At 42.2% G+C, this 14,638-nt stretch overlaps 1 protein-coding gene across 7 annotated transcripts in view; it reads left to right on the plus strand.

The window, feature by feature from the left end:
• Positions 1 to 14,638, plus strand: part of EML6 (EMAP like 6) — a 227,115-nt gene that overhangs the window by 120,245 nt on the left and 92,232 nt on the right. For all 7 annotated transcript variants that reach the window (XM_061625728.1, XM_061625730.1, XM_061625726.1 and 4 more), the window contains 4 exons: positions 543 to 661; positions 3,954 to 4,140; positions 7,785 to 7,890; positions 10,368 to 10,461. In XM_061625728.1, coding sequence (XP_061481712.1) covers positions 543 to 661; positions 3,954 to 4,140; positions 7,785 to 7,890; positions 10,368 to 10,461 — 506 coding nt within the window. The remainder of the gene's footprint in view (positions 1 to 542; positions 662 to 3,953; positions 4,141 to 7,784; positions 7,891 to 10,367; positions 10,462 to 14,638) is intronic.

A 14,638-nucleotide genomic window follows, 5' to 3' on the forward strand; every position in this document is an offset into this window, starting at 1 on the left:
ATGCAAGCATTGTAGGTTTGTGCTTTATAGGAACAACACAGAGATGTAATTTGCAAAAATTTCTAGCATTTCTTGCAACCTCCCAAATGCAGAAAATTACACACACACAAGAATCTCTAAAGCTGGTCCACTGGTTTAAACTGATGTCATAGTATCTCATTTCATAAGCATCTTTTTAAGAGATTTACATGTTTAATATCTGTGGTAGCAGTATAAATCCATCTCCTAGTTCTTGCAACATTTACAGACTAATTAAATCTACTGTGTAAGTTGTATATGTCACCACAACTCCTTTGAAGGAATTGTGGAAATGTAAAAAAAAATGCAAGAGTCTAGGTGGGTATAAAATTTTGGGGGGGCAATAATCAAATTAGGCTGGCCAGATCTTCCATTACTTACTGTCTCATTCAAACAGGCTGATTTCTGTCATGCATGATACAATAGTGACATTGATCTTGCAGATAATGGTGACACAAATAGCAATAAGCCATGTGAATTACTGGATGGAAATGTATAATTCAATGTAACTACCATTCTTTCAGGTTTACAAAGAAGATCTACCTCAACTGAAACAGCAAAGTAAAGAGAAAAACCATTCAGTGCCCTTCCTTAAAAGAGAGCGAGCCCCTGAGGACAGTTTAAAGCTGCAATTTATACATGGGTATAATAAATTTTCAGTAGTGACTACTCTTGTCTTTTCGCTTTTATAGACTACAGTTTACAGAAAAAGGTAATCTGTTCTCGGCAAAACAGAAACAGCATCTAGATTTAAGAGACTGTGTCTGAAATTATCATAAAAACCAAGAAACGCATTCTCAATTTAGGGAGATGGAATTCTGCTAGAGGTGTGTGGTTGTGGAGACAGCTTTTCCCTATCTTTCCCCCAATCCCAAACCAACAACCCATCAGCTGTTAAGTAGTGCCCAAGGACTAGTCTACACATTGCCATGATCATATGGAGGGAGGTGAAAATGATGTGCATGTTCTCACCCTATCTTGTATTGTGGCTTATATCCTAGGTTGCATCCAACTAAGGTCTACTCAGAGTAGACCCACTGAAATTAATTGACGTAAGTTAGATATATTCCAGTGGGTCTACATTGCATACAACCTCATGTGGTTATTATGCTTGGGGTGAATTTTCCATGCTACTGCCCCCATTCCTATAAGATAGCTAGTGCCAGCACAGAAACGGTCCACAAGAGGGGAAAGGACTACATAACAGGTCACTACTACTACTTTATAATAATAATAATAATAATAATAATAATAATAATAATAATAATAATAATAATATTTCCTTCATGGAACTTGCGGTGGAATACAAGATTGTTTCCCCTCACTGCTTTCACAACAACCAGGACTGGCCCTGCCATTATACAGAGTGAGACATTTACTTCTAGTGGCAAATGCTGGGAAACAGCAGAGGCAGCCCCCTGTTTCTCCTGAGCCCACTGATTGTACTCTTCTGTTTGAGGTCACAAATGCCGAGTCCGTCCCGCACCCCCATAACTAGCCTCCTATCCTTAAAGGCAGTGAAGAACACTGTTCCATTGCCAGTATTGAAATCAAATTCAGCTGGCAGCCTAGCTGGCAGTAAGTACATGGAATGGTGATGGCAGCATTTTGTCATTTGCCTCAGGGAACAAAATGTCTTGGGCCAGCCCTGACAACAACCATATGTTGTTGAGGGACTTTAGGCTGAGAAGTAGTGGCTGGGCCAAGACTACACTGACCTACCTGGCTGGGTGGTTCTTTGAACACACTCCTGGTCCAGTACTCTGATCACTATGCCACACTGGCTCCGATTATGGCAACATCATGGAGACTATAGAGCAGGTATGGGGAATGTTTTTCAGCCTGAGGGCCACGCTGCCTTCTGTGCAACCTCCCAGGGGCCATATGCAAATGGTGGGCGAGGCCAGAGGCAAAAGTGGGTGGATCAACAAATCTATATTTTTCCTTTCCTGAAGGCTGGTTTCTACTCACACCATATGCCATCCAAGCAAGGAACAGGCATTATCAGAGTTCATCGACATGCAGCATTCCAACCAGGCAGAAACACTCAAGGAGGGTGTGAAGCAGGGCCGTTGAGGGGCATGGCCTGAGGAGAGGGCTTGTGGCTGAGGAGAGTCCCAAGGGCCAGATAGAAAGGGCAGGAGGGCTACATTAAGCTCCCAGGCCTGAGGTTCCCCACCCCTACTGTGGAGGCTCTTCCGCTTTCCTCCATGTGAAAGCATGTAGATGAGCCCAAAGGTTCTTAATGCAAGAGAAAGCAAATTTGCAGTCACACATCCAGTACAAAAGGAAATATTCTGGAAGGAGGCAGAAATGAATCCTTCCCATTTCGTCTTTCCGCCTTCACTTCATAGTTGACTTTCAGAGTTGTTTTCTGGATCACTGGTTATTTTAACTGGCTGACCGGACCTGCTGTAACTTAACAGAATGAAATTTCACACAAAAATGAAGACACACAGACTTTTTGCAAAAAAAATGAATGTCCTATGTGTTCATCAGCACACAAGGTTGGCTAATGAAACCCTTTTTATCATGTGTTGAAAGATTTAGTTAAAGATTTAAAGTGAAACTGGAGGAACAACTTGTGGGGAGCAGGGATATAGTTGTCCAGGGTCCCTGGGGGTCTCAGATGTTTTACTTTATTGGGAGCAGGGTCCCTATGTCTCCAGCATCCTACAAGCCAATCGGCATGAAAGGGGAGTGTGTTGGCCACTGAGAAGAATTTTCTAACATGCTCTCTTGTCCTTTCCTGCCGATTGAAGCCAATCAGAGTGAAAGGAGGTGAGTCAGCCACTGAGAAGTCTCTTCTCAGTACCTAACACATTTCCCTTTCATGTTGATTAGCTCCTAGGGACATCTGTTGTTGTGGGAGAATCAATAACGAGGACAGAGAAGCAGAAAGCCGTATTCAAACCTGGCCAGGTTATTCTATAATATTAGGTTGCAGTAGGGCCCCACTTTACAGCGCTTCGCTTTATAGCGTTCCACTAATGCAGCGGTTGTCAATTGCAGAAAGGCCCCGCACTTACAGCGCTTGTTCTGCTTTTATGGTGTTTTTTTGCTGTCGGGCACCATTTTGGTCAATGTTAGTCAATGGCTTCCGCTTTACAGCGGTTTTCGCTTTACAGCGGGGGCCCGGAACGTAACCCGCTCTATGAGTGGGGCCCTACTGTATATAATCTTAGAAGGGGCATGGCTATGTGGGGGCGTGACTATCATGGAGGAACTCTGCACTTCTGAATTTACCACTACACCACTGGTGGAGAGCAAAGAGTATGTATAACCATGAAAAAAAGAAAAATCGGTTGTAGATGTTAATTCTTAATAATTGTGAATGTGACAGAAACCAGTTAACTGGTTCTGGGTATCTTGCTGTTTGTGACATTTCTGTCCATCCCAGGAATACCCTTTATCAATTTTGTTAGCAATGATGAAAATCGGCATTGGCCCCAAGTGCCTATGTATATCTGTGGTATGCCTGAGGAGCATTTTAGTCTTATCCTGGTGCTGCCTGGAACATCTGAAAGGAAAATGAGGTTAGAATGAGATGAAAACAGATTTGTTATTAGTTAATAGGCAGCAGTTATTGCTTAGTCTTATTTACCTAAGTTGAATTTTGATAGAAGGAGAAAGGGTTAGAGGTCAAAATCAGATTCGTTTTTCAGTGTACTGTCAATCCCATAAGGGGGGGAAGGGGGTGTCATATGTATGTGTTGTATAATTTTGAAATTACAAAAATCCCAGGAATACCAGTCAGCATTATTTTTTATGCACTGCTTCTCCTATTGAACCTGTATCCTAAGTACATTATTTAATAGCAAGTCTCAATGATTTCGGCAAAACTTGCTTCAACATAAAGGCACTCTTTTTCTTCTACAATTTTCAGGACCCTTGCTAAAATGTTCACCCATGTTGGTGTTTTTTATTCATTCCAGTTACAGAGGCTATGACTGTCGAAACAATTTGTTCTACACGCAGACTGGGGAGGTGGTTTACCATATTGCTGCTGTTGCTGTTGTGTACAATAGACAGCAGCACACCCAAAGACTGTATCTTGGTCATGATGATGACATTCTCAGCCTAGCTATCCATCCTCTGAAAGACTATGTTGCTACTGGGCAGGTGAGTATTTTGGAGAAATGATGCTGACAAACCAATGGAAAATATCCCTCCCCCAAATTTAATTACTGTAGCATATACCTACCTCCTTTGGAATGATGTAATTTAGTGTATTGCAAATGGCTCCTGCAAGAAAATTTTTCAGTGTGTCGTCCTCACCCTGTCACAAGTCTGTTCCTGTTCAGCCAATCTTTTCCTCTGAGATACAGTAAACTGTTAGGAGCAAGCCAGTTTACTCCCCCTCCCACTTTTCTTTTCCAACTGCAACTCAACACTCCACCATCCCTGTAGGCCACTGAGCATGCTCAGTCCTTGTTCAGCTGGTTTGAATTTGGCAGTTGTTTTTTGGGGGGAGGGAGGTAATTTAGATTCTTTAATATATTTTTGTACTTCTGCAACCTTCTGGTCCCCCCAAATATCTTTATGGAGAGAGATTTAGATAGCTAGTATGAATGTCAGCATATTCTCCAGTGGGCACCAGGACACCCTCAAGTGGGTACTGTCTTCCTCTCCTGTTGCTTGAGATAGGAAAGAGTTAACACTCCAAAGGACTCTCACCTCATCTCCTCCCACCGAGTGTCAGTTTGTTTTCCTGCCTCATTTGAGCAGTACTGTTTTCACCTTGCTTGTCAGTCTGGCTGGCTTATATCCTTATTGAGAATCCCAAATTTTTCCATACTGTTTTTGATCTGTTGTGTCTGAATGCCTTTCAGAGTGGTTTGTGCTTGAATGTCATTTACATTTTTTCCCAAATGAATTAGGTGGCCATTTAATTGTGATGTCTATGTAACAAACATCCCTATGGCCAAAATGTGTGTGTTGTGTGGGAGGGAGGACAGAATCGGAGATGGCCTCTACTGATAATAGAAATTGCCCTATCCTTGCTGGAAAATAGCAGGACATTTCCCCCGCTCCCTAGTCCTCCAAAACAAGCCCCTGGCAACAGAAGTCAGCATGTGGGCATCAACACTAGACTCACAGGGTCAAGGAACTCTGAAGGTTGAGTGGGAAGTGAGGACCTGCCAAACTCTCCCCTCCCTTCCACGATCATCTTGGAGATTAGTGCCTCCCCCTTTGCCTCCCAAGTAACTGCTAGGAAAGTGAGAAATTGGGATCTGAGACAGCAAACTTATTTTCTCTCCCCCTCTAATGATTACCTCAGAGAAAAAGGGAAGGCTGAACCTGCCCTTCCGCCCAATGTTCCTCCCCCACTCCAATTGTTACCTCAGGGAAGAAGGGAGGACTAAATCTGACCCTCCATCCAAAGTGACCACAAAGGGGGAGAGAATGTTTGGGATCCAGGAGAGTGTAGCCCTTTGGTGTGTTATCTCACTTGGCTTATTTCCCTCCTCACAATGGGTGATTCAGGGGCAAAAGAGGGCTCAGAGGAAATTAGGCCCAACAATCGATTTGTTGCAAGAGAAAGGAAGGTGGTCAAAGTTATGAAAGAGTCCTTAATCCCACTTATTATTTGCATTGACTTACTACTATCATTGCCACAACTTTAGAAGGACTAAATTACACATTACATTAAACATGCTTTTTCAGAAAGCCTGCTTATGCTGTGAGTTGGATTCTTGTTTTGAGCAGGGGATTGGACTGGATGGCCTTACAGGCCCCTTCCAACTCTACTGTTGTATCATTCTATGATTCTAAGCTGACTACTTTTATTTAGAAGAAAGAACAGTTGTGGGGTCCTGATCCAAAGTGTGCAGCTGATCCAGATCAGGGCCCTGTGGCATTTTCCTGCAGAGCCGTCCCAGGTGTTATTTGCCCCCACAGGTGCTGTTTGCAATAACAGTAGCCATCTAGAAAGTAAATCCTATAGAACTCAGTTGAACACTTAAAAGTAAACATGCTTGAAATTAGCTTTAGGCAAGCATATGATGAAAAAGAGGTAATTTGCACAATTTTGTAATATTGTGAAGACTTTGGAATAGAAGAGGGAGTGATGGATGGTAAAGGCTTCATGACATGTGGAGTAGATGTAGATGTCAGCTGGGTCTAGAAAAACTAGGCTAACAACCTATCTGCTTTTGAGCACAGGTGAAAATTGCAAAGTACTGGTTCATTTGGCTCATTAACGGGATCAATGGGAAGTTTGAGACACATGACAACCATAAAAACCATAAAATACACCTATGTGACAGGGAACTTATAGCATCTGTAGTGTAGTAATGATGAGACAGTGGCACTCACTGGCAAGAGTGCCAAATTGGCTCCACTGGTCCGACCTCTCCGCCACTTCACCCTGTTTGGTATTTAAAAATATATGTGAAATAGGAATAGTTTTGTGGTCCTGTTTCTTAGCAGAGATATAAATGCAAGCAGCAGGATGAGAATCAACCAGTCCACCCTTTCCCTCAGACACAAATAGTAACAGACACAATCTTCTTAAGTAAACAATAAAGAATGTTTACTCACGACCTTTCATATGTTCAGGAAACATAGGCTCTAGCTTAGGTGAGAGAAAAGGAGTCCATTAGTCTTTGGTAATGGTCATCTTGGAAGAGAAGCATATGCATGCTTCTCTCTCCTCAAGCTTAATGGAGAATATGCAAAGCCCCAGACAAAGGAGGAGGAAGAGAAAGCCAGGTAACCCCACCCTTTAGGAAGTTGCATCACTGGTAAACAGGTACATGGGGTATTTCCCAAATATCCCTTAAAGGGAACATGCAAGTTTGCTTATTCTAACACACCCCTCCCAGTTTGAAGCAGTGACTGAGGTGAGCACCATCTCCCCGCCACATCGTCCGATACTGCTGTAGTATCAAGCAAGGAAAAGATAAAAGAAAGTTTAAAATTAAAAACAACAAAAACAGAGGTTCTGTTTGAAGAATGTTAGAATCCATTGATAGCTAGACATCCAAAAGTGTAAATCATAGAAACATTTTTTTTACTTAGTTTGGTTAGAGGGAACCAAGTAGGAATGAAGAGGATGATAGATGAATCATCAGCATAATAGTGCTGGTCAAAGGATCACACCAAAATAGAATGCAGGAAGGAGAAAAGGAATGCTTGAAGGTTTAAAGCTCAGCAGAGTAATCGTCAAGAGTCAAACAAGAGGAGGAAGGCAAAGTGCTGCGGAGACTGCGAAGACTGACAGGAAGAAAAACAGGGAGGACAGGGAGGGCAAGCTGGGGATGTCTGCAAGAAAACAGTTGCAGTCAATTATTATCAAGTGCTGGCTGGTAAAAAGGGATGCAGAAGAACTGGAAGCATGAAGATCAACTTTGTGTAAGAAGAGCCCTTTACCTGAGAGGGTGCTCAAGGAGAAATAATTGAATGTTGGAGAGGACCAAGAACTAGTTGTTCCATAGACATACTTTGCAACTGAAAGACGGAATAAAATGATTAAGGGGATGGAATAGAAATTGAGGAGAGGAGTGCAAGGATGACAGCTCTAAAAATGGAAGTCAAATTATGGGCAGCTGATCATAGATAAGTAGGCACTCATGCACCCAAGTCTAGATGCGAATGTTGTCAGGAATCTTCTTGTCAGCACTGGTGATATTAACATAAACAGCACTTAAGACACACCAAGTTGAGAAAACTAGGAAGTGCTTGCTGGTTAAAGATGGTCATGGGTGAGAGTTATTACTGTCAAGTTTTTATGCACAGCTGCTAAGGCCAGTGCTCTCATTTAGGTTGGGAGAGATGCTGCCATTCATGTTTGGGATACTCAGACGCTCAAATGTTTGTCGCTGCTAAAAGGCCAACACCAAAGAGGCGTGTGCGCACTTGATTTTTCAGGTAAGCAGCTATCCACTGCCAACTCAGGTAGAATGAATGTGTCAATTTTGGTTCCTCTCGGTTTTTCATTTTTTCTAATTTTAAGCTCAGTCTGCCATAATTCCACATCTGTATCCAATTCTTTAAATAAATAAATAAATAGTCAGCAGTTCCATGTGCATTTTTCCTAACATACATTTTTAATACAGTTTTGTCTTACACATTTTTGCAAGCAATTTCCCCTAAAATAATACATTTTTTGCATTTTGTCCACTAAAGTATATTCATTTTTGTGCACATTTACCCCTAACACTACACATGTTTTGGCTGGAGAACTAAATTTCAAAGGATAGTGAACCAATCTGAATTTATTTATTTATTTAGAGAATTTGTATGCTGCTTACATTTAAACAAAACTCTAAGTGGTTTACAACATAAAACATCTGAAACAAACAGCAAATACAACAACAAAAAGTCAAAGAATTTCTATAGTCTATGAAACATATCCCTCCTCTATCCCCGCTATCGTCAGAATAGAAACTTCAAAAAGTTCTGCTTTCATGCTAATTCAGATAATCTTTGTCCATCAAATGATCACATTTTGCTTTTTCCAAGTCCTTCCTCACAAGAAGTTCAAGCTTCAGAGGGGTGAAAACAGACGTCCTTTGAGGGACTGGGGTGCATAGATCTGGTATGTCAGAGTCTTCTACCCAGATCTTATGCTAAAACATTTTTCCGACGTGGTCTTCTTCCACTTGTATGTGGCGTAACTAAAGCACCATACTGGTGCTGCTCAGGAACAGTGTTGCCCCCCTTGGGATGGAAAGATCTGACAATTTCCATTCTCTCAGTTTCTCAAATTTCCAGTCTTAAATTCAAGTCTTCACATTTCCGCATCAATCAGGGAATAAGAAAAGTCCTCATGAAAATTCTTCAGAATTTTAGTGTGAATTTCTCCTAATAAATACATTTTTGTATGCAGTTTTGCCTAACGTACACATTTTTGCAAGTGATTTTTCCTGATATAATGCATTTTATATGTTATTTTCACTAATATGTTCATTTTGATCCACACTTTCCCTTAAGATATGCATTTTTGTAAACTTTACTTGGTTTGTATCGCAGAACTTGGATAAGTGCAAATTTGGAAGGGTGGCTATGTTTCAGTTATTGTTTCAGGAAGTGCAAATTTAACAGATTTGGCTTTTGATGCAAACTGAGTCAAATTTCTCCCCCATCCCTATCCCTCAAAATCTTGGGCTACGTACATATTCGATTCACTGTAAGTATATGGTGAGCGTGAGTAAAATCAAATCCACCATTTCATCAACCTGTGAGTGCAACAAGATGGTTAAAGACATGCCTGGCTAGCTGAGATTAAGAGGAAAGCAAAGTCCATGTGGGTGCCTTTGTTCAAATTTTTCACTCAGCTTTCCTGTTGGATGTGGTGATTCCTTTTGACTCAGAGCTGTGTCATCTGCCCAGGCAAGCAAGACCTGCTTTGCTTTTAATTTTTGCATGGTGCCTAGTTGGGGTATGTGTGAGATGTATGAATAATAGACAATAATCCAAAATAGTATCAGTTTCATATTGAGACTCACTTGATGCATCATGCTTGTGAGTTCCTCACAGTTTATATTTTGAATTCCCCCCCCCCAAAGAACATTTCTTGACTGCTAGGGAAACATTTGACAACAAATGCCACTGGTACCTCCAAGCTAGGCTGTGCAGCTGGATATTTTGTATGTTTTATGGGAGATTATACTCTTGCCTGAATCTGCTCAGCAACAGCTGATCTGATTAACAGTAGCTACCACATTAGCCTGCTTTCCTCTCTGATGAGTTCAGTAAGCCAGTAGAACACATTCTGTAGTAGGCAATACTTTCCAGGCCTCCTCCTTCCCTTGCAAGCCCCATGTTTTGTTAGCCAGTGACCCTCATGACATGATGGATTGGCAGTGTCACCAGTTTGGTGCAATAAGGTACAGTTGCTAGCATTTGATTTAGGCCATTGTTGTGTTGGAGAATCTTCCTGTTGCTTAACACTGTTGACTCTGTTCAACGGCCATATAGCAGGCTACTCTAAGCTCTTCTGTGCTTTCCTTGAAAAAGAACACTTCATTATTGGGTTCTGTTCTCTCTGTGAAAGAAGGAAATTGTGTGCCTCTTATTTTAAATCACATCTTGATACTTTGTGACTTTTGATAACACTGGGAAAAGGGGGTGGCAGCAAACTAGATAATAAGGTGGGTTCCATAGTGTAAGCTACTGGTGCCCCCTTTCTGCAACAACTGGGATCCTCTGAGAGAGAGAGAGCTATACGTGCTGTGATTAACATGGTATTCTTAACTGAGGATTTGGTTTCATATCCATGGAAAACTGTATTTAATGTAAAACATCCACCAGCAACTAGACTTAAAATCTGCAATAAATGCAGCATTTATCACATTCCAGTTCAAGATGTCTCACCTTTGATGTTGTGAATTGCTTTTGTGCAGCTGATGGAAAATGTCTGGCATCGATTGGGTTAGATGATAATCATACCATTGTACTCTGGGACTGGAAAAAAGGAGAAAAGATGGCAGCAACCAGGTAAGAACATTGTCACATGGACATTCACTCTTAACATTGTATACTTTGATATATAGTCAGGTCAGAGTTTCAGAATGCTATTTTAAGAGTTCAATATATTCCCCACACATATCTTAAACCTGTACAGATGTTCTTCTGTGTGCATAGAGAGGGAGATTGTGATTGCATCAATGACCTCACCCTTCTGGGTCCCAGACCTGTATGCATTGGTTAGAACATGTGCATAGTGGCTTCTGCAAAGAACCAGGAACTGTGTGATTGGTACACTTAATGGCCCTGTTTACACCTTCAAAATGTATAGACTGAACTCATGGAGGGGATAAAGCACAATCATGCACGCTGTCCTTACCTCCAGACCTCTGGCTACACACTTTGAAGGTATGAACAGAACTGTTTGTCCCCCTAGTGTAATAATAATAATAAATAATAAAATTTTATTTTTATGCCGCCTATCTGGCCGAGTGAACGGCCACTCTAGGCGGCGCACATAATTTAAAATAAGATACAGCAAATAAATACAATATAAATACGACATATAAATACAGTCTTCAACTAATCAACCCACCCACATCTGTACATTATATACTAAAATTTGCTAGGGATCCTGTATGCCCGCTGAAATAGCCACGTTTTTAATCCTTGGCGAAAGCTTACCAAGGAGGGGGCATGGCGAAGATCGTATGGGAGAGAGTTCCAGAGGGTGAGGGCCACAATCGAGAATGCCCTCTCTCTAGTCCGCACCAGCCTGATTGTTTTCACTGGCGGGACCGAGAGAAGGTCTTGTGAGGCTGATCTTGTAAGGCGGCACATTTGGTGATGCTGGAGGCGCTCCTTTAGATAAACTGTACTTACTGTGCGATTCCCACACATGATCCCACATAGGCAATTGCATAAGCTTCTGTGCACACATTCTGATTAACATAAGAACATAAGAAGAGCCTGCTGGATCAGGCCAGTGGCCCATCTAGTCCAGCATCCTGTTCTCACAGTGGCCAACCAGGTGCCTGGGGGAAGCCTGCAAGCAGGACCCGAGTGCAAGAACACTCTCCCCTCCTGAGGCTTCCGGCAACTGGTTTTCAGAAGCATGCTGCCTCTGACTAGGGTGGCAGAGCACAGCCATCATGGCTAGTAGCCATTGATAGCCCTGTCCTCCATGAATTTGTCTAATCTTCTTTTAAAGCCATCCAAGCTGGTGGCCATTACTGCATCTTGTGGGAGCAAATTCCATAGTTTAACTATGCGCTGAGTAAAGAAGTACTTCCCTTTGTCTGTCCTGAATCTTCCACCATTCAGCTTCTTTGAATGTCCACGAGTTCTAGTATTATGAGAGAGGGAGAAGAACTTTTCTCTATCCACTTTCTCAATGCCATGCATAATTTTATACACTTCTATCATGTCTCCTCTGACCCGCCTTTTCTCTAAACTAAAAAGCCCCAAATGCTGCAACCTTTCCTCGTAAGGGAGTCGCTCCATCCCCTTGATCATTCTGGTTGCCCTCTTCTGAACCTTTTCCAACTCTAGAATATCCTTTTTGAGATGAGGCGACCAGAACTGTACACAATATTCCAAAGTCAGCCGCACCATAGATTTATACAACGGCATGATGATATCGGCTGTTTTATTTTCAATACCTTTCCTAATTATTGCTAGCATGGAATTTGCCTTTTTCACAGCTGCCGCACACTGGGTCGACATTTTCATCGTGCTGTCCACTACAACCCCGAGGTCTCTCTCCTGGTCGGTCACCGCCAGTTCAGACCCCATGAGCGTATATGTGAAATTCAGATTTTTTGCTCCAATATGCATAATTTTACACTTGTTTATATTGAATTGCATTTGCCATTTTTCCACCCATTCACTCAGTTTGGAGATGTCTTTTTGGAGCTCTTCGCAATCCCTTTTTGTTTTAACAACCCTGAACAATTTAGTGTCGTCAGCAAACTTGGCCGCTTCACTGCTCACTCCTAATTCTAGGTCATTAATGAACAAGTTGAAAAGTACAGGTCCCAATACCGATCCTTGAGGGACTCCACTTTCTACAGCCCTCCATTGGGAGAACTGTCCGTTTATTCCTACTCTCTGCTTTCTGCTTCTTAACCAATTCCTTATCCACAAGAGGACCTCTCCTCTTATTCCATGACTGCTAAGCTTCCTCAGAAGCCTTTGGTGAGGTACCTTGTCAAACGCTTTTTGAAAGTCTAAGTACACTATGTCCACTGGATCACCTCTATCTATATGCTTGTTGACACTCTCAAAGAATTCTAATAGGTTACTGAGACAGGACGTTCCCTTGCAGAAGCCATGCTGGCTCTGCTTCAGCAAGGCTTGTTCTTCTATGTGCTTGGTTAATCTAGCTTTAATAATACTTTCTACCAGTTTTCCAGGGACAGAAGTTAAGCTAACTGGCCTGTAATTTCCGGGATCCCCTCTGGATCCCTTTTTGAATATTGGTGTTACATTTGCCACTTTCCAGTTCTCATGCACGGAGGAGGACCCGAGGGACAAGTTACATATTTTAGTTAGCAGATCAGCAATTTCACCTTTGAGTTCTTTGAGAACTCTCGGGTGGATGCCATCCGGGCCCGGTGATTTGTCAGTTTTTATATTGTCCATTAAGCTTAGAACTTCCTCTCTCGTTACCACTATTTGTCTCAGTTCCTCACAATCCCTTCCTGCAAATGTTAGTTCAGGTTCAGGGATCTGCCCTATATCTTCCACTGTGAAGACAGATGCAAAGAATTCATTTAGCTTCTCTGCAATCTCCTTATCGTTCTTTAGTACACCTTTGACTCCCTTATCATCCAAGGGTCCAATTGTCTCCCTAGATGGTCTCCTGCTTTGAATGTATTTATAGAATTTTTTGTTGTTGGTTTTTATGTTCTTAGCAATGTGCTCCTCAAATTCTTTTTTAGCATCCCTTATTGTCTTCTTGCATTTCTTTTGCCAGAGTTCGTGTTCTTTTTTATTCTCTTCATTCGGACAAGACTTCCATTTTCTGAAGGAAGACTTTTTGCCTCTAAGAGCTTCCTTGACTTTGCTTGTTAACCATGCTGGCATCTTCTTGGCCCTGGCGGTACCTTTTCTGATCTGCGGTATGCACTCCAGTTGAGCTTCTAATATAGTGTTTTTAAACAACTTCCAAGCATTTTCGAGTGATGTGACCCTCTGGACTTTGTTTTTCAGCTTTCTTTTTACCAATCCCCTCATTTTTGTGAAGTTTCCTCTTTTGAAGTCAAATGTGACCGTGTTGGATTTTCTTGGCAATTGGCCAGTTACATGTATGTTTAATTTAATAGCACTGTGGTCACTGCTCCCAATCGGTTCAACAACACTTACATCTCGCACCAGGTCCCGGTCCCCACTGAGGATTAAGTCCAGGGTTGCCGTCCCTCTGGTCGGTTCCATGACCAACTGATCTAGGGAATAGTCATTTAGAATATCTAGAAACTTTGCTTCTTTGTCATGACTGGAACACATATGCGGCCAGTCTATGTCCGGGTAGTTGAAGTCACCCATTACTACCACATTTCCTAGTTTGGATGCTTCCTCAATTTCATATCTCATCTCAAGGTCTCCCTGAGCATTTTGATCAGGGGGACGATAGATTGTTCCCAGTATTAAGTCCCTCCTGGGGCACGGTATCACCACCCACAACGATTCTGTGGAGGAGTCTGCCTCTTTTGGGGTTTCGAGCTTGCTGGATTCAATGCCTTCTTTCACGTATAGAGCGACTCCGCCACCAATACGTCCTTCCCTGTCCTTCCGATATAGTTTATATCCAGGGATAACCGTATCCCACTGGTTTTCTCCATTCCACCAGGTCTCGGTTATGCTCACTATATCAATGCTCTCCTCTAAGACCAAGCACTCCAGTTCTCCCATCTTGGTTCGGAGGCTCCTAGCGTTAGCGTACAGGCACTTGTAAGCAGTGTCTCTCTTCAAGTGTCTTTGGCACTTGTGGTTAGGCCTGTGGTAATTTTGCTCTTCTGAATTTATATCCTGTGCCCCTGCTCTCACAATGCCTACTTCTAGGCCTACCCCTTTTAAAATTTCATCATTTCTTTGGTTTTTATCCCAGGGGGGAGGTTTATTCCGAACCGGACCTTTCTCAGCTCCTGTCGGGTTTTCCCCCTCAGTCAGTTTAAAAGCTGCTCTGCTACCTTTTTAATTTTAAGTG

The sequence above is a fragment of the Rhineura floridana genome, chromosome 4 (genome assembly GCF_030035675.1).
Source record: "Rhineura floridana isolate rRhiFlo1 chromosome 4, rRhiFlo1.hap2, whole genome shotgun sequence".
In the NCBI taxonomy this organism is placed as follows: domain Eukaryota; kingdom Metazoa; phylum Chordata; class Lepidosauria; order Squamata; family Rhineuridae; genus Rhineura; species Rhineura floridana.